At 36.6% G+C, this 24302-nt stretch overlaps 1 protein-coding gene across 1 annotated transcript in view; it reads left to right on the forward strand.

Annotated features, from left to right (window-relative positions):
- Positions 1–24302, forward strand: part of Hmcn1 (hemicentin 1) — a 432339-nt gene that overhangs the window by 126393 nt on the left and 281644 nt on the right. The window contains exons 3-4 of the mRNA XM_042674344.1: positions 11237–11395; positions 12413–12535. Of these exons, the coding sequence (XP_042530278.1) occupies positions 11237–11395; positions 12413–12535 (282 nt within the window). The remainder of the gene's footprint in view (positions 1–11236; positions 11396–12412; positions 12536–24302) is intronic.

Below are 24302 nucleotides of genomic sequence, written 5' to 3' on the forward strand. Positions count from 1 at the left end.
CATTGGCGCTGATACACTTTCAAGCATTTTATCCAACTGTTTTAGAGAACAAGAAAAATACATTAGTCAAACACTTAGAATGTAAAAAATAATAAAACAAATAAAATCAATGCAATTCTATGATGATGGACTTGCAATTATGCCTTTTAGATGGGTAGTGGATTCTTCAAAATAAAAAGTTTCCAACATAATTTTATTTCATAAAGTCTTTTTAAAGAAGTAAGAAGAGCAAGGATAAGTCTACCATGTACAGTCACATTAGGAACAAAATATAGCTAGGAGGAAGAATAAGGATGGAGTATAATTACTGTCATTTCTTAACAGAAGCAGAAGAATAAATATAACAGGCTTAAGGAGCAACATGCTGAGTTTGGAGGCAAAAATGTTTTGGGGTAGATCAGCTGATACTAGAACTCACTACCAGAGGAATCTATGAAACAGGATGGCTGAATAGGCAAATCCTCTTAGAAAAGATTGGATATCCTTTGTATATCCAATGTTTACTATTCTAAATCATGCTATGTAATGTCTAGTATCCTAATCATGCTTCCATATAAAATATATATATTATTTCTAGATTTATGGACTTCTATATGAATGAAAATGAAACTAAAAGCATTAAGACACGAGAGAGAGAGAGAGAAAGATGGCGACGGGGGGAGAGAATAATATAAAACAAAACAGTTAAAGAATTGAGAGTGGATTATATGTCAGCATCAATATATATATATATATATATATATATATATATATATATATAATGTAGATATATAAAACGTTTAATTTTGATGTTTGGAATTGAACAGGACTCAACTTTGAAAAAACAGTTTCTATTACAGTTTAAGTGTTCTCAATATAGATTTGACTTTCAAGTTTCATGTTATTCATTATACATGAAATATGTATTTGCGTAATTTATATCTCTAACATAGAGTAGAAAGGAAGAATGTCCTGTATTTGCTTATTTAATTTAAGGAAGAAAGAATCATAAGGAGGTCTACTCATAATACACATGAAGGCCTCATAGTAGCAGTCATCTGATCTTAGGTCTAGGCATAACAAATGCTATCTGTTACTACTACCTCTCTACTACAGAGGTTTTTATTTTTTTAAAGGGGAACAGTCTCAAGATATGGCACAGTTTAGCAGCCATGAATGGAACATGTGCCCTATGAAAAGTATTCTAAGTGTTTTAAAATCACTTCTCAGTATAAAACCACATAAATATTCCTATTCCATTTTTTGCACATAAGGAAACCCAGGTGTTGGAGTATTGGGTCACATGTCTTTCTCAGGCCGCAAACCTAGGACTTTGAATGACTGGTCCTAAAACAAAACCGGTGAGTGTTTGATGCCAAAGTTAGTTTCCATGATAGCTTTGCTATTTCCTTCTAAATATTGCTATAAATAACCTTATTAATCTAATCAAATTAACATTTATTTATATAATCTTTCTTGGTATTTTACCTCAAAGAAAGAAAGTACATAATTAAAGGCAGATGTGGGTCTATGGCTGTTCTAACCTCCCGCAAAGTGAATTCAATTTTGTATATATTTTTACTACCATCGCTAGCTTTGAATCACTCTGAGTACTGGTTCACCTCAAACTACTGAGAACTAAATGACTAAATTAATTAGTAGGTTGAAAATGGCTCCCTACTGTAAGCATAAGCTCTGAATAATTAGTGTGACAAACTTATTTTCAGAGTAACTTCGGACATACCTTGGACACACAGAAAGCAAGAATTTGAAGGGCAGTGCATATACTGTAGTTCTATTTGCAGGTAGTGTTTTAATCATTTTTATTGTTAGAGTTGAAATTTTTCTGGGCTTGAATAAAACTATTTTAAGTAGGTTGCTGCTTTACTCTTCTGTTAGAATTTTTTTTTCACAAGAGTAGAATTTCCTTGAGAGACAAATACTCATATATCCTCAAGGGTAGGGCTCAGACTGGAATAGCAGAATGAAGAACACAGGGGTGACATTTAACTCTTTTCTAGCTGCCCATGTTGGGATCTTATTTAGAAACAAAGAACAGAATGATTTATTAATTATCTTTTATGTTAACATCAAAAAACAAAGAGGATAGAAGAGTATTCTGATTGAATGTATTTTTTTTTAAAGAAGAATGTAATAGTAGCTAGACTCAAGTGGATATTCATTATAATAGGAAGTTTCTTGTTTTTCTTTTCCAAATGTGGCTGTATGGGATTATTCTTAAGGACACCTACATGGCTCATTCCATATCTCCTGCGATGAAATAATATTGACTAATCTTTGGTCTCATGTTCCATTTCACTCATGCCTCTTAACCAATTACAAGATTGCTCTATTTCCCACAATAGGTACTGTCTCTGATTCTATCCACTTTTAGGTGATGGTATGGGTAGGGATTGGAAGGCTTTGAGAGAATGTTTCTTATCTAAAGCCAGTATTTCTTGGGGGGGGGACTAAAATATTACTTTCAATAGAATAAAGGAAAATTAAAATTTATTCTGAATTCAAATTGATCTGAAACAATCAGTCCTTCAGATGTTACTTTTTCCTTGTAGTTCTTAAGTAATTTCAAGAATTGTGGACCCAATATGGGAAATGACTTTGAAGATCATCCATCCAGTTTTTTCTCATTTTGTGTGTGTGTGTGTGTGTGAGAGAGAGAGAGAGAAAGAGAGAAAGAGAGAAGAGAGAGAGAGAGAGAGAGAGAGAGAGAGAGAGAGAGAGAGAGAGAGAGAGAGAGGGAGGAGGTTTGAATCTTTTCCAGAGAGCCCTCAATACTCCAGTCTGAATAACACTAAATAGAGATTTGAGCCCTGGCCTCTGTCACCAGATCATACCTAGGGACTTTTCTGGGGCCATGTGGGGAGTTCTCTGAAGCTGTTGAAGGCCCATATCTGGTCTCTGTGGCAGGCAGGTTATTACTGATAAGAGATCTAGTCATCAGCTAAGTCCCACATGTTTCCTCAGATAGACTTTTAAACCAAGGCTTCATCTTTCATTGCACATGTTGATTTTTATTAATCCTCATTTGTCTATTGTCATGTGTATAGTCTCCTACTTTTTTTTAATTGTGAAATACTGTACAGAGGGGTTACAATTACATGGGCAAGATAATGAGTACATTTCTTATCAAGCATTGTAGACTCTTTCTTTGTTTCCCCTTCCCATCCCTTCCCAGCCTCCCCCGGCCCTGCCACCCAATTCACCCCCCGCCCCACAAAGTTCATTTTCGACATGACAATTTGTACTCTCATTGTTGCAATGGGTCCACCTGTATCCTTATTTAAACAACTTGTTTTTCCCCTTCCCTTCCACAAATTATACCGACATCAAATACAGTGAAAGCAGGGGTTATACAGTGGGGGAGGGACATACAAAGCAACAAAGAAATAATCTTATAAATGCGTTAGAAACAAATGCATGAAAGAAAAAAACATTTAAATACATATCTTAAGGTTCATTTTCCTAACATCAGCTTATCTGACCTTTTCTGCTTGTCTCAGACATATACTAGATATTGCAAATAAGGGAAACCATGGGACCTATGTTTCTTTGGGCTTGCCTTACTTCACTTAATATAATTTTTTCCAAGTCTTTACATTTCCAAACAAATGGGGCAATGTCATTCTTTCTGATGGAGGCATAGAATTCCATTGTGTATATATACCACATTTTCTTGATCCATTCATCTAATGAGGGGCATCTGGGTTGGTTCCATATCTTAGCTATAGTAAATAATGCTGTAATAAACATAGTTGTGCTGGTAGCTTTAGTGTGGAATGAGTGCATTTCTTATCAAGCATTGTTGCCTCCTCCTTTGTTTCCCCTTCCCATCCCTTCCCATCTTCCCCCCTCCCCCTCTTCCCCCCCACTTCTCCCTTACTTACCCCCCGTTCCCCTCGGCCAAAATTGTAAAGTTTGTTTTTCGACATGATGTCTTGTACATTTCATTGTTGCAATGGGTCCACCTGCTTTTAAGTAATTTATTTCTTATCAGTCTTAAGGATGACTCCTACCTCTAAGTATACCACAGATTTTATCTGTCCCAAACTTTTTCATGTGATGTTTTCATTTGCTAAATTTCCAGTAGTAACAATGAACTATATTGATATGCTTTTGCTCAAGATACAAAATAACATAAGTAATATTAAATACATATTTTCACATTAGGTTAAGAACAATCAGAGTATTATAAGCTGCATTCATTGGCCAGTAACAATGATACTGTGAAGTCGCTAAGGTTAATGTAGGAGCAGAAGGAAGAGAAAGACTTGAGAAGAAAGATAAAAACACAGAGGAGAGATCTTAGAGAGGGGTCGAACAAGTCAGGCAGAGTAAAGGCCCAGTCTTTGCACACAGAAATGATGACTGCTACAAGGAACTCCTGAGGCCCAGCCCAGTTTCCTTCTGATCTGTTCTCTAAGCAAACAGAGCCCCATCTGTTAGGAGAGAGTAGGAATCCATCCCATCAAAATCAATCATGTATCTTAATCTGATGGGAAAGACAGATCCAATGAAAAGAAACAAAATCCTGTAAGATTTGAGGAAGGACTTGTCTAAGAAGTAGAGGAGGATTTTCAAAGATGAAGCTAGGAATACCTAGACATCATGTCCCAGTTTCCCATTTTTGCTGAGAGTTCACTCTGTCTGTGTCTTCTGGTATTTAAAAGCTCTGAGGTGGCATATTTCATGTCCCCATCTTCAGAGGACCCCTGTCTGTTCTGATTTATGTGAATTAGGATGTTTTGAATTTTTGACATATTAAAGCCCATCATTTTCTGATTTACTACTGAAGACATTGAGGGCCTGGTATATAATGCTTCTCCCCCTCCCCCCCCCCCCTTCTTTTTTTCTGTGCCAGTCCTAGGGCTTGAAGTCAGGGCCTGGGTGCTATGCCTGAAATTCTTGGAAATTCCTTTGGAAATTTTTGAGGAAATTCTTTTCCTCCGGGCTAGCACTCTAGCACGTGGGCCACAGAACCACCTCCAGCCTTTTCTGAGTAGTTTATTGGAGATAAGAGTCTTAGAACTTTCCTGCCTGGGCTGGCTTTGAACCATGATCGTCAGATCTGTCTCTAGGATAACAGGCATGAGCCACCAGCATAATTCATTCTTTATGGATATTTGAAATAAGAAAACCAAACCTCTTTTGGGGACCTTAAAAGGATTTACTTTACCTAAAAACAAAGGAAGTTCTAGCAACTTGGAAGATCAGTGGCTGAAAGAATTACACAATTTTGAGTGACAGGTTGTAACTTGAAAGCATGGCAATGTTTGTTACCTTTGATGTGTCTGGAGTTGCAGCCAGCAACTCACTGAGGCTGTATTTTGAAGCCTACCTACTTGATGTTGATTAGGTCTCTGTGTAGCAGTGTCCATCCTTTTAGTGTACTCCTGGGGACACAGCTTCTTCTGATTTAGATTTTGGGACTTTGGGGTTTGTGTTCTGCAATGTTCTCATTGTCTCATGGGACCCATGGCAGTGAAAGCTAGCACAAGTCACTGATGAACTCTACAATTGTTCTAATTTATATTCTAAATATAAATTAGACTTGCTTGCTTTGGACACAACTTTAAATTAGACTTAATGTAACTTAATGGTTTCCACATGTACAGTTTATTTTCTTGGTCTGAACTTTAGACCAGGAGTCATTGACTATATTTTCAGAAAGAGAACTGAGGGTTGTAAAGGGCTTTTTTGTTTGCTTGCTTGCTTTTATCTTCAGTTTGTATGTGAGTTTCATACCAATATTTGCTAGGTAAAGGACAGATTAAACAAGGTATTTTACAAATGAGTATTCCATGTGAAAGGACTATCATCTAACTTTGAAAATAGGGTCAAAAACCCAATATCATACATTGATGTTAGGATAAAAAAATGAGTATTGTAATGATAGTAAGAATTGTCTTGGAATTGGCCTACCAAAAATGTTCCATATTTTGATTACTTAATGTGAGGCATACCTAGGAAAGGATTAGTATAAAGTAAAAATGGAATACAAGGGTAGAAGAATTGAAGTGGGTTGAGTAGAAGAGAATTAAGACTCCAGCCAGTACCTTCAGTGAGACTGGCCATGCTGGTTCCCTGCTTTTTCATCTGGTGAACATCTTCCCATTTGGTCTTGAGCAGGGATCTCAGTTTTTTTCTCCAACTTAGAGTTTAATGGTTCAGTTCATCGCAGTGCCATTCCCCACCCTGTCTTGTGTTTATAAAATGCAGTGTGACAATCAGTGTTAATTACTTCCCTGACTGACAGGATTTCTATTCATTCTTTGTCTTGGTTTCCAGGAATAATTGTTTAACATAGTTATCACTGTAACTCTGATGTGTGTGTGTGTGTGTGTGTGTGTGTGTGTGTGTATGTGTTTGTGTGTGTATAAACATAACATATCATACATACATGTATATATACATATATGCACATATATAGATACAAATATACATACATAAATAATTTATTCCATTTTTTATCTGAACTATCTTTGGAAATTTAGTATATTTTAGCTATTAGTAGAATTATAAAGATTAAAAATACCAAAGTTAGTTATATTCTAGGATTCAAGAAAGAACACAAGATAAACATATTGGACTCATCCTAATATACATTAAAGGATTTTTTCCAGTTCAATGTATTACTCAGTGATCATCTCCATGGTGTGTTGTGTGTGTGTGTGTGTGTGTGTGTCTGTCTGTCTGTCTGTGTGTGGGTGGTTTATCATAATATAGATAAATAGTCATGTTTGTTTTCTCCTGTTAAATGCTAAAGCTGAACATATTTCAGGATACACATATATATATCAAAGACAAGATGATTTCAATTCATATACTGCTTAGAATATATATATATATATGTTTATATATATACACACATATCTCTCTACATATATTTCTCCATTTATATACACACACATCTAGTTATTATTTTCCTATGTGCATGGATAACTTTGGTACTTGCACCTTTAGAGAGTTTAACTCTGACATTGTATCACTTGAAATGGGAGAGGCTTGAGTTTAAATAAGGTGCAGAGTGTATACAAGTGTGCCTAGATTGTGTTAAGACTGCTTTGCCCATAACTAGTATACATCTAGGACAAGCAGAAAAGGTCAAAAGCTATAGACATATGACCATATAAGATGATTCTAGATGAAATGAACCCCAAGACAGGGATACAAGGGGTTTTATCTTTCTTGTTGTTGTTTTTAATGTGCTTATAATGTACTGTATGATTTTTTTGTTTCTTTTGTATGTTCTTCCCCTGTTTTCACTGTATTTGATTCCAGTGCCCTGCATCTTGTATATACATTTTTCTAATTTGTGGAGGGGAAGGGAAATAACAAAATGCTGAAACAAGGATACAGGTTGACTCATTGTAACAATGAGATGTACAAGACACTATGTTCAAAACGAACTTTATAACTTTGGTGGGGGAAGGGGAGGGAAGAGTTGGGGAGGTGGGGAGGGAAGGGATGATAGGGGAAATCAAAGGAGGAGGTAACAATGCTCGATAGGAAATGGTTCATTACCTTACCCATGTAACTATAACCTTTCTGTACAGTATCGTTACAATAAAAATATATATTAAATAAACAAAGACTGCTTTGCACAATGTCATACACCTAGTAAATCATTACTCATTAATTTAGCCATTCATTCACTGAACAACAATGGAATATCTACTAAATTCTTTGATAAATAGGGATTAACTGGAAAGAGATGAGCATTATAACATAACTCAAGCCAATAACACAAACAAAAAGGAACAATGTTCCATGAGTGCCCAGAGCAATAGGGATTTTCGTGCTCTCATTATATAATATTTTAGACAAAGTATAAAAAGGTACACTGATAGCAATAATAGAAATTAAGTTATAAGCACAATCCAGTATGGATTTCAGATGTATATGAGTCAAAGATTTTTAACTTTATTATCCAAATTTTCTAGGTACCTTGAGACTTCTATTAATCCTACTATAAAAGGGCATTCCTTACTTTTAGAAGAATATTGGAATGATTTGCCTACATTTTTTGTCTTATCAATATAATATGAATATTGTACTAACGATTGAACTCAGTGACTTGTACTTGCAAGACAGGTGTTCTACTACTTGAGCCGCCATTTGGCTTTGGTTATTTTCTGCCAGTGCCCAGCACAGCCTAGGCTGTGATGTTCACATATATTTTCTTGTGTTGCTGGGGACGGCAGCTGCACAGCACTGTGTCTAACCATTGTGCTTTATCTGTAGGTAGGGTAACAGGTATTCACCACTGCCCCAGCTATTGTTTGAGATGGAGTCTCTTGAAATGTTCTGTCCTGTCTGGCCTCAAATGGTAATCCTCTGATTCTGAAATCCAACTTACAGGCTTGAGCTACCATGACAGGCAATATGTGTTTGTTGTTTTTTGCCAATAGTGGGGCTTTTTGAGCTCAGGGGTTAAGATGCTGTCAAGACTGGTGCTATATTACTTGACTTATAGCTTCATGTCATGTTTATTGTTGGTTAATGGAGCAAAAGTCTCTCAAACTTTCAGCCTGGGCTAGATTTGAACTACAATCTTCATATCTCAACCTCTTGAGTAGCTAGGATTACAGACATGAGCCAATAGTGTCCAGCCAATATGTGGTTTTAAGCTATTCAAATTTATGGGTGAAAAGTAGATAAAGTCAAGACCACATTTAATGTTAGAGTGCAATTGATGTTTTGGAGGGATCCCAGTGGGATGGATTTCCAACTGGAGTCATTTTTTGGGGATTTTAGTAGTCTCTAGAATCTACTCCAAGGGATATGTTTTTAGATACAGAAGCTTCTCAAGCAGTGATAGCTCTTTTAGAAAAAAAATTGTACTTAAGTGGCTCAGAGTCTATCTTAGTTGCTGGACACGATTGATCTTTCTTTGTTTCTTTTTCATATTTTGTTTTCTCTTCCCTACATGGATTTCTAGAGATCTGATGGTTGGTTCATAGGCAGAAGATTTTTCTTTCCATGGTACTAGATGACAGTTACTAACAGACAATATCCACACAGAATTATACTGCCATAGAAGCTGTATTGCAAATCTGGCCCTCCAACAAATACTATGTAATGAATAATTTGTATTGTATGGTTCACACTCAAATGTATACTGTCAAGCAGAATTGCAGAATGGTTTTGTTTCAACATTTGAATATACAAGTTAGAAATCTCAATTTTTTTGGAGCTACCCAGAATATTCATTGCAGATAAGAAAAGTTGGCTTTGAGTAAAGAAAAATTTCTCATCCTACATACCAAAATGACTAATATGCTTTAGAAGTTATTTCCACTTTCCTGGTATACAAACACTTTTCCATATGATAACCACCCAAATAATTATCTGTCAAAGGAAAGTAGGGTAAGTACCATTAAAGTATAAAGCATTTTGGACATATCTGAAGCAGGCCTAGGTATATCTGAGTGGCAATAAAGACCCATTCAAAAGAGCGAGAAGAAATGTTATCTCAACTTTGGGAAAACCCCAATTCAATCCAGCAAGTCTTTACTCAATGGTCACTTCATGGCAGCAAGATGCTGTGAACCAAGAACTTGAGACTCAGAAAAGTACATTTCCTGCCATCGACAAGCTTGTACAATAACAGAAGAATTAAGACACATGTCTATTGGGGAGTAGTAAAGATTTCTTGAATGAAAATACCTAAGACACTAAGGAGTGAAGTAGGGTGAATATTGAAATAACAGGAAGGAATCTCAGCTGAAAGGAAGGAATATGAAGAAAAAACAAAAGAAGGTAGAAAGCTAGAAAATAATTTGATTCAACACAAGTAGTTAGTATATAATAAGTAAGGCTAAGATATATTCATACATACATATATCTTTATTGCAAGAATATTAAGGGTTATTAGCAGAAAAAACAGAAAATCATATAGGAGGCTGTATATGGCAATAAAATCAACAAGAAAAGTGAATGGTAGGAAATAAAGAGAAAGAGAGGGTTAGAGTTATGATGAACATTGAATGAATAATATTCTAGCACTGAGAAGTAGATAGAGGACAGAGTGAAAAGTGACTCAGGTGACAGCTAAGCAGGTGGTAAAACTAAGAAAAACAGGAGAGACATAGTTGAGAGAAAATATAATAAAAAAAACTTTAGATTGCCAAAGTTGGAGACGCTGGCAGAACCTATAAGAGACATCTACTCACTGGAAATTACAAATGAAAAAGTATAACTTGACTGGTAAGTACAGCAGACTGAAATTAGAACTATATAAGTTTTTGAGAAGTGTTGTTTGTTAAACTAAATAATTTGAAACTGCATTTAAATTATAAGCAATGCAAGTATGAGGTTAAGTCCTGAGCAAGAGTGAAAAGAGCAAAAGAGTATATTTTATATAAGGTGCTCACACATAGCTTCCTTGATAGGTAGGAGGAAACTTGAAGGAGTGTGGGATTGTGTGTGTGTGTGTGTGTGTGTGTGTGTACAGAGAGACTTATAGTTATTTGCTGGTGGGACTGATCCAGTAAGGAGTATTCTGGGGTAGAGGGAAATGTCAGTTACAGGGAACCATGTCACTGCACTGGTAAGCAGTTAGATGTAGTGTTGGGTGCAAAATTGTTTGTTGTAAAGTCAGTCATCTGGCTGCTATTGCAAGTAGAATAATACATAGCATTTTGGGAACATATGCACATTTTCTTCCGATGGATGCTGATTCACAGTACAGTAAAAGGCAGAGTTATCAAATAAGAGTGAGAAAAATTGAGAACCTCTTCTCTATGAGACTAGGAGATTGAATAGATATTTAATTTAAAACTCTATACCAATTTCTATTACTTTCTATATTTGGAGTGAATTTATAACTTGACTAAAAGTCCAGGCTTTTCTTATTCGTGTGTGTGTGTGTGTGTGTGTGTGTGTGTGTGTGTGTGTGTGTGTGTGTGTGTGTGTATCTGTGTATGCGTTTGTGTTTAGGGGCTTGAACTCAATGCTTTGCATTCTTGCTTGTGTTTTGCTCAAGGCTGATACTCTCCCATTTGAGCCACACATTTCCACTCACATCATTTTATAGCATCCCCATTACTTCCTGACTAAAGTGATTCATCCAGTAGCAAACTGATGTAAAACCAAAAAGAATTTATTTGGTTTGAAAACTCTTAAAACAACTAGCTTTATCTGAAATATTCAGAAACTCCTCTTCCTCCTGCTTTTCCTCCTCTTCCTCCTCCTTCATTTGCTGATGAAGTGAGTGCATCTTGCTTTCTGCTCACAGGGCGGTGGTGATTGTCCAGAGATGAGTATTGGAGCTATAAAAATAGCCTTGGAAATTTCTCTTCCTGGTTCATTCATCTATGTTTTTACGGATGCACGGTCCAAGGACTACCGGCTCACCCATGAGGTGTTGCAGCTGATCCAACAGAAACAGTCTCAGGTGAGTAGAATCCGCTCCAACATTTCCTTCTGAGTTAAGCATGACAATGCCTGTTCTTTGACTACTCCATGTGTGGTACATAGCAGTAACTATTCACTTATTTGTATCAGCATGTACATATTATCTAATTTTACCATAGTAAATATATATATATATATATATATATATATATATATAGTTTATAGATCAGGGAGTGTCTTGTTTAATACAGAGAAGAAATGATTGGAGATTATTAAGATGTTCATTACAATCTTATCTTTGTAACGGATAGAAACCTAAGCCTAACAAAAAAGTCCTCTATTTCCATTATTATCTCCCATGTGGAGTCCTGCCTGAGCCAGTTATTCATTGTATCAGTTAGCTTTGTGCACATTCCATATGGTCCTAATATGAAGAGATTTCAGCCAATAAGCATTTATTTCTCACAGAAGTGTTGTTAATTTAGACTAGTCTTACATAATGGTAGTCTGGGAGTGTTTGGGGTTTGGCTTATCTAAGTTGGGTTCTGGGCATATTGGCTTTGCCCCATTGGTTTCTTAGCCTCTGATATGAGTAGCTAGCTTAGTTAGAACATTCATGACCTTGGAAGAAGCAGTAGAAAGCAAATGGAAATGCACAAGGCCTGTTGGAATGATACATAGAATTTGTAGAATGTTGTCTTTGCCTCATGATTTTGGCCAAGCAGGTCATGTGGCTAAGCTTAGATTGAAAATGAGCTATCACACTTAGTGAAGAGAACTACAAAATCCTTTGGCATAGTATCTGGGTACTGGCAGAGGTGAAGAAAGGAGGTCATTGGGTTATCTAATGTGGTCATGGCTCGCTTCCATAGCTTTTAGCCCATTTGTCTGACATGCAAGCATATCCTTTCTGGTCTCACTATTAAGCAGAGTACAGGTTTAAGATGTGTGTATTTATATGTATTCTGCTTGCCTAATAATATGTTATGAAGAGATGCCCAGCAATTACGTTGATTTCTAGAAACCATTGAACTGTCTCTTTTTATAAAAATCACAGGTTGTATTTGTGCTCACTGGAGACTGTGATGACAGGAACCACATTGGATATAAAGTCTATGAAGAAATTGCCTCTACAAGTTCTGGTCAAGTGTTTCATTTGGACAAAAAGCAAGTTAATGAGGTGAGTTGAAGAATGTGCATCTCCTTTATTGCCAGCTACTTTACCAATGTCAGTTGTGCTATGCAGTGGTGGCAGTTTTGATTTGAAATCCAATTTTAATCAATAGCTTTTACTCCCAGGGCTTAAACAGGATGAGAACAATACTGAACTAAGGTAGAGAAACAGATTTAGCTGACATGTATTTCTCGATTGTATTGTTATAAAATTGAATAGTATGAATATAACTTTTATAGTTCTTGTGGTTTTGTAAAGTCTATTTGCATTACTGATGAATGACTTTTGAATAACTAGTAAAATGAGACTTAACTGGTTATGGAGGTAGAGTGTAAACAAAATTCCAATGAGACTCTAAGCTTAAAGTTAAAAAAAAACTGTATAAGTAATGTAGAAGTGTTTTCTAACAAAAATCTGTAATTGATATTGTTGGAAATCTTGGTATTCCATAAAATAAGTCTTTGGTATAGGTCTAATTGTCATGATTTCCTCTTTCTCTTTTATATTATCCTGATTTGTCCTCACTTGGGATAATAATATTTGCTTTGCTTAATTTTTACTTTTTGCTTCATGTTTAACTTGATTTATTAATTTATAATTATAATTTATATTTACATTATGTTATATAATTTATAATTATCTTATAATTATTTATAAATTAGGTTACCACTTAGATTTCTAGGAACATACCAGGAAAAGATAAGATGTCCAATTAGCTTATTTACATTTCATTGATATGATCTCTGTACCCACACAAGGACTATTCATTTTCATAACATATTCCTTTATATTGTGAATGACATGGGACAGTAGATGTCCTATAACTAAAGAATTCTTATTATATTATAGTAGAACTAAAAGAACATTTGATATTTCTAGAGGGAACAATTTCTCAAAATATTTTCACTACAATGTGTGACTATGTATGTTTTTGTACTCTCTATAAGCTATTGTATATACAGGCATAGTATATATATTCCCTATATAGACTATATATGTGTGTGTATATATATATATATATATAGTCATATGTGAGTATATATATTCATATATCTATTCATTAGAATGCACATGAATATATATGAACCTGGAAGTTTATATCTGCATGGTTACTGTGACAACTTAGTGACTCAGAAATGTCTAGGCAAGGTCTTAGAAAGCCCTTAGCACTTAATTTGCATAAATGTTTGAATGAGAATTTAGAAGCCTACAAGTGTTGAGGAAAGAATACATGAGTTTCAGGGACCTAATAAATGAGAGGCAGGTGGCCATAGTTGTTTTTAACCCCAACTTCTCTAGTCAGTGTCACCAGCATCAGGTGGGGTGTAGGGGAGACATGGCATTGTTTTTCTCCTATATTAGTGAGTTCTTCACCTGCTTGGTGGTTGATGAGGTTTTGGCCTGAAGGGCTTTTGATACCAGTGAGGATGTCATGTCCAGTAAATAGATAGTATGGTTCCCAGAAGGCACTGGATAAAAGAAGAGATGAGCAGACTCATTGCCAGGACTAGAGGTTTCAGAAAGCACAGGCTCACAGACCTGGTGGTGAGCAGCCAGACAGCATAGAGGTCCTGAAAGCAGGTTGGTTGAGTTCATGAGAAGAACCACAGGACTTTTTTTTTTTTAAAGTAGTTGGGCCCAGAGCCAGAAAAAAGCATGACTTTGACTTCATTTATGTACACATACCCTCTTACAAAAACTTGAAAATACTGTCTTAAATAGAGAAAAATAAGCCTTCTAGAAGAACATAGTTTATTAGATAAATAGTATAATTTGTAATTTTATAGTCTGCATGCCTTTACAAAATTCTTAAAAAATGCAAAAGTTGCCAAAATGACCAGATCCTCAAATTTAGTTAACAAATAGTAATTAACAAAATGTTTCTGGAAACTTCAGGAAATTTGACAGATATTATTAAATGCTCTGGCTTGTTTAGTGTTCATCTCCTAGATGGTTACCATATCTTGGTTTTTAAATACAACTTTGGCAGATCAGGAGTAGAATAAAACCCTTGCTAAAGTTGCATATTTTAAAAACAATTATGTTGGATGCTAACAGACTATGTCTTGATTTATCTGTCAATCAGCAACTTGAACCCCTTGGCCAGATATGCTACAAGGAGTAACTCATTTACTTTCTACCACTGAGACTTGAGGAGCATTTAGTCAGGGGTTTCTACCTACATATTGTCCTGTATGTATGCAAATCTGTGATCTGAGTCTGGCAGCTTGGTGTAAATTTAGGAATAAAACAATTATAAAGGAGAGGAAAGAGTTAGGAGACTCTAGTCTCTGGATTAAGTCAACACTCTCACCATCTTAATGCTGACAATGGAATCTCATTTTAGAATTAAATGAGATAATGCATGGCAAATGTTCCAAAGGAGGTCTGGTACAGGGCATTAGTGTTGCTGCTTTGCTTTTTAAGTAGTAGGATTGAGTTACTACTTTTTTTTTGAAACCTGGGGCATACATCTGAAAACTGAAGAAGTGCTTACAGTTTTCTATAAGAAAAGATTCTATGAAATCTTACTGAAACTGTAAATCAACATGTCGCTTAAAGTAAGCCACCAACATGGTAATTTCTGTTAATAAAAAGCATTGTGACTATCAAAAACTGTGCTTGAAAATGTTTTGGTAGGTCAGTCATTTTACTTTGCTCATTGTTATATATTCTTTTATTATACAAACCTTACAAATTAGAAGGTTTATATATATATATTGTTTTATTAAACAAACTGTACAAATTAGAAGGAAAATAGAAAATCTGCTGATATCTACACATGTAACAGTCACAAGAATTTCAGGGAAGACCCACACACCATACAATAATTCAAGGGAATTGTGTGTGTGTGTGTACTCTTAATTCAGGGATTTTTTTTCATGTATGCTTTCTAAAGAATGTGTAGAGTACTATTGTTTTGGCCTCTTCACCTACTGCATCCATTTCCTGTCATGGTAAAGTGATTTTGTATCAAGTCACTTGAGCCAACTTGAAAGTGATTTTACTTTCTGTTATGTTTTAAACAATGAAGTAGAATGATTGAGTAGAAGATCTAGGCCTCGTCCATTTTTGTTTAACATAAAAGAAAAACCAAAGTGAAGAAATTTTCTGGCTGAGGATCAGTGGTCTGTAAATCACTATATGGAATTGCATTTTTGGAAGCACAAGCTACAACACATCTAAAAGATGTGCTTGGTTTCCCACGGAAGTCAGATCAACAGCGAAGACATTACAGTATCACTCCCCCATGTAATCATGAGATGAGTAATTGTCAGCTGGCATATAGAAGTTCAGATCTGAAATCTGGATGTTCGTGGTTCCGTATCCTGTGTTAAAGAAGGTAAAACAGGGAAAGATGCAGTGTCTGAACTTCCTCATCCTTTCTCCACGTTCCCCACCTGTGTACTGTAACACCCCTTTATTCCCTAAATTACTTCTCTCTGGACATCTCAGCCTGGTGGATTGGTCTCATTCCAATAAGTGTTAACATTTCTAGTCTCTTTAAGAGGCTGAATATCAATAATCATTCTAGCAAAAATGAAATGACCCACTCGAAGGGATAAAATGGTAGTTAATGAATGACAATTTTTCCTGGTTTGGAAAAAGCTATGAGCAGCCAAAAAGAAATGGGGAAAGACTGAATCTAGAAGCCTATATTGTTTCTAAATCTAAAGTAGAGGAGGAAGGCATTCACGCTAGTCCTCAGTGAGATCATGCTGCAGACCCAACAAGAACAGTGCTGGAGCCTTCCTACATCCCAGGTACCTTCCATTTTTCCCAGTCTAACTGGAAGCCTACTGAGAGTCAACATCCCACAGCACAGAACTGCCTGCAAAAGGGTGGACAATCAAAATAATTTTCACCCTTCCCCCCCAAAATCCAAGAAGACGCTATAGTCTGTTACGGTTCAGGCTCATAGCCATGTGATTGTAAATCAATTACCTACATTTCTTTGTGTGTGTGTGTGTGTGTGTGTGTGTGTGTGTGTGTGAAAATACCATTCAGAAGGGTTACAATTACATAGGCAAGGTAATGAGTACATTTCTTATCAAGCATTGTTGCCTCCTCCTTTGTTTCCCCTTCCCCTTCCCATCCCTTCCCATCTCCCCACCCCCCTTCCCCCCCCTTTCGCCCTTCCTTCCCCCCCTACCAAAGTTGTAAAGTTTGTTTTTTGACATAACTTCTTGTACACCTACATTTCTGTGTCTCTCTTTCTTTATCTGTAAGTAGTAGAATGATTATACTTACCTTACAGGGTTGTTGGGTTTTAGGACGTAGTATCAGTAAATACTGACTATTATTTTTATGTTACAGTTAAAATACTCTATTAACCTTCTCTGTAAAGTATTTCTTTTTTTTTTATTGTGAAAATACTGTACAGAGGGTTACAATTACATGGGCAAGATAATGAGCATTTCTTGAGGCAAGAAACACACACATACATACACATTCTCTCTCTCTCTCTCTCTCTCTCTCTCTCTCTCTCTCTCTCTCACACACACACACACACACACACACACACTTCAAATCCATCTGTGATTAGATGGCCAAAGGTAGTATGCTTCAATTGGAAACTGCTCTCGGGATATAGGAGGACCTGGGTGGGTTTGCTTTATTGCTGGAGGACAATAGTTTGGGGTAAAGATAATCCCTAGGAAAGAGGAGTTTTCTCTACTTAACTTCCCAATTACCCATGGGACATACAAGCTCTTGAAATTGAAGGAGAAAAGAATTCCAAAGGATTTCAAGAAAGGGAACTTATAAGGGAGAAAGCCAGCCAAAAGCCTGTTGAGTAAATCAGGGAGAAAATGAAAGGGAAGAAAAGAGCATCCCAACACATAGAGGGTCTGAGGTAAAGAAGCTCAAAAGTCCCCAGGGGTTTTTGTACTATGAGATGAATATCAAATAACCAAAGTAAGCAATAAAATCATTAAAGAATTCCACTGCTTATTTAGGGAATTGAAAATAACAGCAATATTACTACTGTTACTGCTGATGATAACATAACCCTCTTAGAGTGTTTATTATGCTCCATGCACAGATGCTGAGAATTATTTCTTTAATCCTCACAGTAATCTTTTGAGGTAGGTGTTCTGGAGAGACAATGCTTTTCCTCTGAAGGTCACCTTGGAGTCAGCAAGAGCAGCTGCAGCTGCCAAGAGGAGAGGGACTGGAGCAAAGGCTCTGGATGTCCTACCTGCAGGAGGAGCAAGGTGCTTTGGGGAGCACCCTGGAGCTGAGAGTGAACTGACCTGGGTGGGGGCAAGACAGACCCCTGGAGGAGGGCAGTGCCACTCTTGTATCTGTAACAGGAGTAGATGTTCAGATAAAAGAAACATCTTTATTTTTGCTTTCCCACTGAGGAATTTCTAATGGGAAAGAGGAACTAGAACTTCCTAGGTATTCAAGGGGAAGTAACTAACACTCAGGAAAAATGAAGTGACAATCTGTGAAATATCCAGAAAGCTGGCAAAAGAAAGCTGGCAAAAAGCATGCCTCATAGTTCTCTTGCTCATTTTACAGTCATTTTTTCCTGGGCTCAGCACTGATATCATAAAAAGTATAAACTTTGCTGCAGTGTGAAATTGGCACAGCCACTTCCTGCTATTTTGGCCAATGGCCACTTCTGATTAGAATTCAGATGAAAAAATCTCTCTGCATATGGTGGAAGGCCTGAGAACTGTTCTGGGTCTTGAACAATTAGTAATGTGAAATGACGTGTCTGCTGTTTCTCCCCTATCCCAAGTCTCACGGCACACCACGTTTAAAAAACATAACCTTACTGCTGACCTTGAAAATAAGTAGAAACAGGTGTTTCCTCTGAAATTTGAAAATGTGTCAGAGACAATTATAACATTCTAGAAAGTGACAGGAAATGTGTGGAAAGGATGTGGAAATATTTCCAGGATCCCTTCTTTGAATTTTCCTCAATAAATGTCAAAAGCCAAGCAGAAAGCTCAGAGCCTGTACATTAAAGTAATATGGACGTCTTCATATCCACAACCATATCATAAGAGGAATCTGAGCCTTCATTCCAGTGAACTGCTTTTCTTCCTGTGACAATCCTGAGATTGACGCTGGGGAATGTCTGCTGGGAATGCTAGCCTTCCTGTCCTGGTTACCTGTTCATTCCCAGGTACCCGAGGTGCTTTATTGCTCACTAACATGGTTAAATGAAGCCAAGTGTTCTTTATGTTTCTATTTCTTTAGGCAAACAAAAAAATTGAAAGTAATTAATTGCTTAAAATTCCCCTGGGACAGGGAAACCTCAACCACAGAGAGGGGCTGTCTTCAAGGAGATAAAAGCTTTTAAATACATTTCAGCGTGAATAATTTTTAGAAAGAACAAGAAACATCTTTGCAGATAAACCTTAAACAATCAGTGGCATACTTTTAACAGGACTTGAACAAGCAGAGAAATACATCTGTTTATTTAGCTAATGCTATGCTGATTAGAAGCTAAGAGGAAGCATGCAGATCAACATGCAGGAGATGTCAGTGGTAACAATCAATCCCTTGAAGAGCTGCCTGTGGGTTACAAGAGTTATAAGCTACCAACTTACTATGCCAACCTTCAGACACAGGAAAATTCATACTCTAGCTATATTGGCTTAAAAGAGATTAGCCTTTCTCTCCATTTAAAGAACTTGGTGCTCATTTATACTGGAGTTGTGGCAGATAAAATAGATTTTGAACCGAGAGACAAATGTCCCAAGTGCTTGATGTTTAAAACTTTAACAACTAGTTAGCCTCTGAAACCACAGACCATTAGTTTTGTTAACCTACTGGGAATTAGCAGTGTGGAGAGATAAATTCCACACACTTTCAGTCATTTGGACATTACCTTTCATATTTTATATGTAGAATCCAAAAGGATTTCTTTAAAGCTTTTTTGTTGTTAGAGAAACTGAGTACTAAGCATCTCGCTCATATATATATATGACATGTATATGTTTAATATTTAATATGTAGTATATTTCATCTATATGATATATAAGTATACATATGTGTGAGTGTATATATATATATATATATACATATATATATACATACATACACACAGTCATATATATGAGTGTATCTGATCTTTTAGGAATTGATCAAGAAATAAGACAACTGTCACTTAAGAGATAATATGTAGCCTGGAGCCGGTGGCTAACGCCTGTAATTCTAGCTACTCAGGAGGCTGAGGTCTGAGGATATCATGGTTCAATGCCAGTTTGGGAGGGAAAGTCTATGAGACTCTTATTTCCAATAAACCACTCAGAAAACTGAAAGTGGCTCCATGGCTCAAATGGTAGGGCTCTAACCTTGACTGAAGAGCTGAGGAACAGTACCCAGACCTAGACAAGCCCCACAACTTCCAAAAAAAAAAAGAGAGACAGATTATATGCTTGCTCCTTCAAAAAGACTATGTTTTCATTTTGAGGATTTCAAATCATTAAGCATTTAAACTTATAAAGAACATTTTTTTTTTTTTGGGTCCGGTCGTGGGGCTTGAACTCTGGGCCTGGGTGCTGTCCCTCAGCTCTTCAGCTCAAGGCTAGCGCTCTACCACTTGAGCCACAGCGCCACTTCTGGCTTTTTTCTTTTTACTTATGTGGTGCTGAGGAATCGAACCCAGGGCCTCATGCATGCAAGGCAAGTGCTCTACCACTGAGCCACCTTCCCAGCCCCTTATAAAGAACTTATAAAGGCATATAAAGGAAGAATTGTTTTTGTCTTTGGTCATCTATTAAAGATATTTTATAAATGACCCAGCTTCAAATTTTGGGAAGAGAAATTTTGAATTCTGTCTTTATTAAAAGACTTCTAGGGCTGGGAAGGTGGCTCAGTAGTAGAGCGCTTGCCTTGCATGCATGAGGCCCTGGGTTCGATTCCTCAGCATCACATAAGCAAAAAGAAAAAAACCGGAAGTGGCACTGTGGCTCAAGTGGTAGAGTGCTAGCCTTGAGCTGAAGAGCTGAGGGACAGTGAGCAGGCCCAGAGTTCAGGCCTACAACCGGACTCTCCCCCCGCCCCCACAAAAAAGAAAAGACTTCTAGAGGTCAAAAACTATGTACATATGACGATATAACCTGATGTTAAGTGAAATGAACCCCAAGACAGGGACACAGGAGATGTTATCTTTCTTGTTCTTTTTAATGTACTTACAGTGTACTGTTTTTTTTTTGTTTCTTTGTATGTTCTTTCCCCATGATACAACCTCTGTTGTCATTATATTTGATTCCAGTGTCCTGCATCTTGTATATACATTTTTCTACTTTGGGGAGGCGAAGGGCAATAACAAAATGCTGAAATAAGGATACAGGTTGACCCATTGTAACAATGAGATGTACAAGACACTATGTTGAAAATGAACTTTTCAACTTGTTGGAAGGGTGGAAGAGGGGAGGGAGAAGTTAGGAAGGTGAGGAGGAAAGGGATGGTAGGGAAAAAACAAAGGAGGGGATGACAATAGGAAATGGACTCATTACCTTGCTCATGTAACTGTAACCTCTCTGTATAGTATATTTACAATAAAAATATTTCAAAAAGAATAAACATTATCTAAAAATAAAAAAATAAAAGACTTCTGAGCACCAAGACCATTCCTCCAGGAGAATTATGTGTATAGGATAAGAAATTACAGAGTTTTGTTTGTTGTTTATTTGTTTGATTCTACCACAAGAAAGGGGAAAAATTAAGAAATCTATCTATAACACACTTTTCTCCAGAATGAGAGGTGAGAACTATCTGTATATTTATGCAATTGAGGAGAAAACATGCTAGTATTTTTTCTTTAATGGTGATAATTCAATAATTTGGCCAAGGTTATTTGCTCTTGTTAGTCTTTAGATGTAATTGAACTTGCATAATCTTTTGATTTTCTTTTCTGAACTACCTATCCAGGATCTGCATCACAGAATTACAATTCATAGGAAAGAATAAGTTATAAGTGTTTCATTAAACATAATTGATAACCATTACTTTAAAGTAGAAAGAGAAGGTTTGGCTAGTTCCTTTCACAATGCTCTCAATTTAATATAGTTTAAAAAACTTTCAGGAAAAGAAGTGTTTTTCAAAAACCAGGTTATAGAATTTATAGACAAATAGTCAAATGTTGGTATTCACTCTTGAACTTGGAGGCTATAATCAGGAGGATTGTGGTTTGGGGCCAGCATCTACATACACATGAGACTCTGTCTCAAACAATAGCTGGGCATGGGCATGGGCATGTGCCAGTCCAAAAACAAAAACCAAAGCCAAACAAAAAAAAAATTTCTTTTCAGTGGAAAAGCTGACTGTGGTGGCCTCATATGTCTTCCCAGCTACAAGAAAGTCTAAGTAGGTAGATGGTGTCTCAGGTACATGCTCTAGCAGGAAGTGAGAATATCCAAAAAATCACCAGTGTAGAAAAGGGCTGGAGGTCTGGCACCGTGTAGAGCCAGTTTAGCAAGCTTTGAGTTCAAACCTTAGCACCAGATAGAGAAAGAGAGAGGGAGAGAAGTAATAAGAGTGAGAAAGGGGGGGGGGAGGAGGGAGAATTTATAGCCAAAATAATTGATCAGGATTTTATTTTTCTGTATTTCTGGATGAAACAGACAGTTTTGGAAATTAGTACAGTTGTTTAATGATGAAGGGATATGCAGTTTGAATGAAGAATGACAGGCAAATACCAAATTTACATCAGAACTTGTTATTTGCACTTGATCCAACACAAATAAAAACATTCATCAGGGGCAATCTAAAATTTTGCTTCTTATTTTTTAAGAGCAAAGAGGAGATGAAAGGGTTAAGAAGTCAAGATGAGAGAAGCTTTGTCTGAGAAGTTTCCTATGGCCTTGGGTAAACAAACAAAAGCAGAACCCCTGCATCCTCTAATTCTCCAGATCCTCAGGCATTGCTACAGTGAGCTGGCGGAGGGAGGTTATCGAAGCAGGTGTTTTGGGGGTGTACGAGCTACTTTTGAGAGTTTCTCTAACATTTTTGTTATGATTCGGGTTTGTGAGAAAAATCACAAAAGGCTTCTGAAGAGAAATGTACCTTGGTGTGAATGACTAAGACAGGAAGTAGAAGTCTTTCAAAATGTGTTGTAACTTTACACAGAAAAAATTATCGACTTGAAAATACTGATGGGTTATATTATAAACTTTTGTATTATAGACATAAAAATACATGGATAGTTCATCTATTTACAGTTTGAATACAAATGTGTTCCGTGAAAAAGAAGAAAATCTTTAGCAATGAATATTTTTTAAAAAATTGGCCATATTCACTCAAATAATACCAAGTGATTTAGTTATTCACTTAGTAATACAATAATGAAATGTATTAAAACAATTATTAAAGCAAGTAAATAAAATTAATTCAAGCATCTATTAATATATCTGGAAAGATACCAGGGTTAAGATATTTTCATTTTAATATATGTGTGCATATTTCTTGAGAAAAGGGGGAAATATTGAGAATGACAATCACTGGATAGTTTGTAGATCATTTTTAATATTTTTCTTTTATATTTCCTCAGTATTTGAAATAACGTGTATTACTTCTCAAGTAAAGAAAAAAAAACCATATGGTCATTTTCACTGAAGAAGAAAATAACCAATGGCCCACATTCCACAGCCCAAGGGAATAACTTCATAAGCCATAAGCACAGCAGTTATACTGCTTAGGCATCCTAAAAATTTTGCAGATCCCTGCAGTGTTAGGAAGCCAGAAGCCACTCACCTTCATATACCTGTGTAGTCTCCAGTCATCTCCAATCTCATGTTAGGGGTAACTTTCTGGGCTGATTCCTCATACTAGGGTAGGTACTTAGCTCTTGCACTTCTCTCTTTCTACACCTTGTCTGTATTTTTCATGTTTCTTCTGCCTACCAGATTGCCAAACATATGGTTGATTTGCAGATACATAATTTCTATTGAATGCATGATTGAAGAAAGGAAATAAGCCAATGAAGTTGCATTAGGAAAGTCTGGATTAAAATCTTACAGCCTTCTACGTTTTGTAAGTTGTAATAACAATGGGAAATTGAGAAAGGATTGTCTCACTGATTAGTATTATTGTGCACAAGGAAGCCTTGTATTACAAACATAGTAGATCCAGTGTAGGCTGGGATGCTGGGTCTGCTGGGTCTAGGTCTGAGCATGATGGGCTCAGTTTTTTTTTTTTTTTTTAAAAATTTTATTTTATTTTATTTGAGAACATACTGTACAGAGGGGTTACAATTACATGGGCAGGATAATGCATACATTTCTTACCAAGCATTGCAGCCTCCTCCTTTGTTTACCCTTCACCTCCCTTCCCACCCTCCCCCCTCCCCCCCACCCAATCAACCCCCCCCTCCCTCCCCCCACTCCGACATTGTAAAGCTGGTTTTGACATGACATTTTGTACTTCTCATTGTTGCAACAGGTCCACCTGAATCCTTAAACGACTTGTTTGTCCCCGTCTCCTCCACATGTTATACTGACATCAAATATAGTGAAAGCGGGGGTTACACTGTGGGGGAGGGACATACAAAGCAACAAAGAAATAATCTTATAAATGCGTTAGAAACACATGCATGAAAGAAACAAAAACATTAAAATACATATTTGAGGGTTCGTTTTCCTAACATCACATTATCTGACTTTTTCCGCTTGACTCATATCTATACTAGATATTGCAAATAAGGGAAACCATGGGACCTATGTTTCTTTGGGCCTGGCTTACTTCACTTAATATAATTTTTTCCAAGCCTTTCCATTTCCTAACAAATGGGGAAATGTCATTCTTTCTGATG

This window comes from Dipodomys spectabilis, unplaced genomic scaffold (assembly GCF_019054845.1).
Source record: "Dipodomys spectabilis isolate Male_0828 unplaced genomic scaffold, ASM1905484v1 ptg000019l, whole genome shotgun sequence".
Lineage (NCBI taxonomy): Eukaryota > Metazoa > Chordata > Mammalia > Rodentia > Heteromyidae > Dipodomys > Dipodomys spectabilis.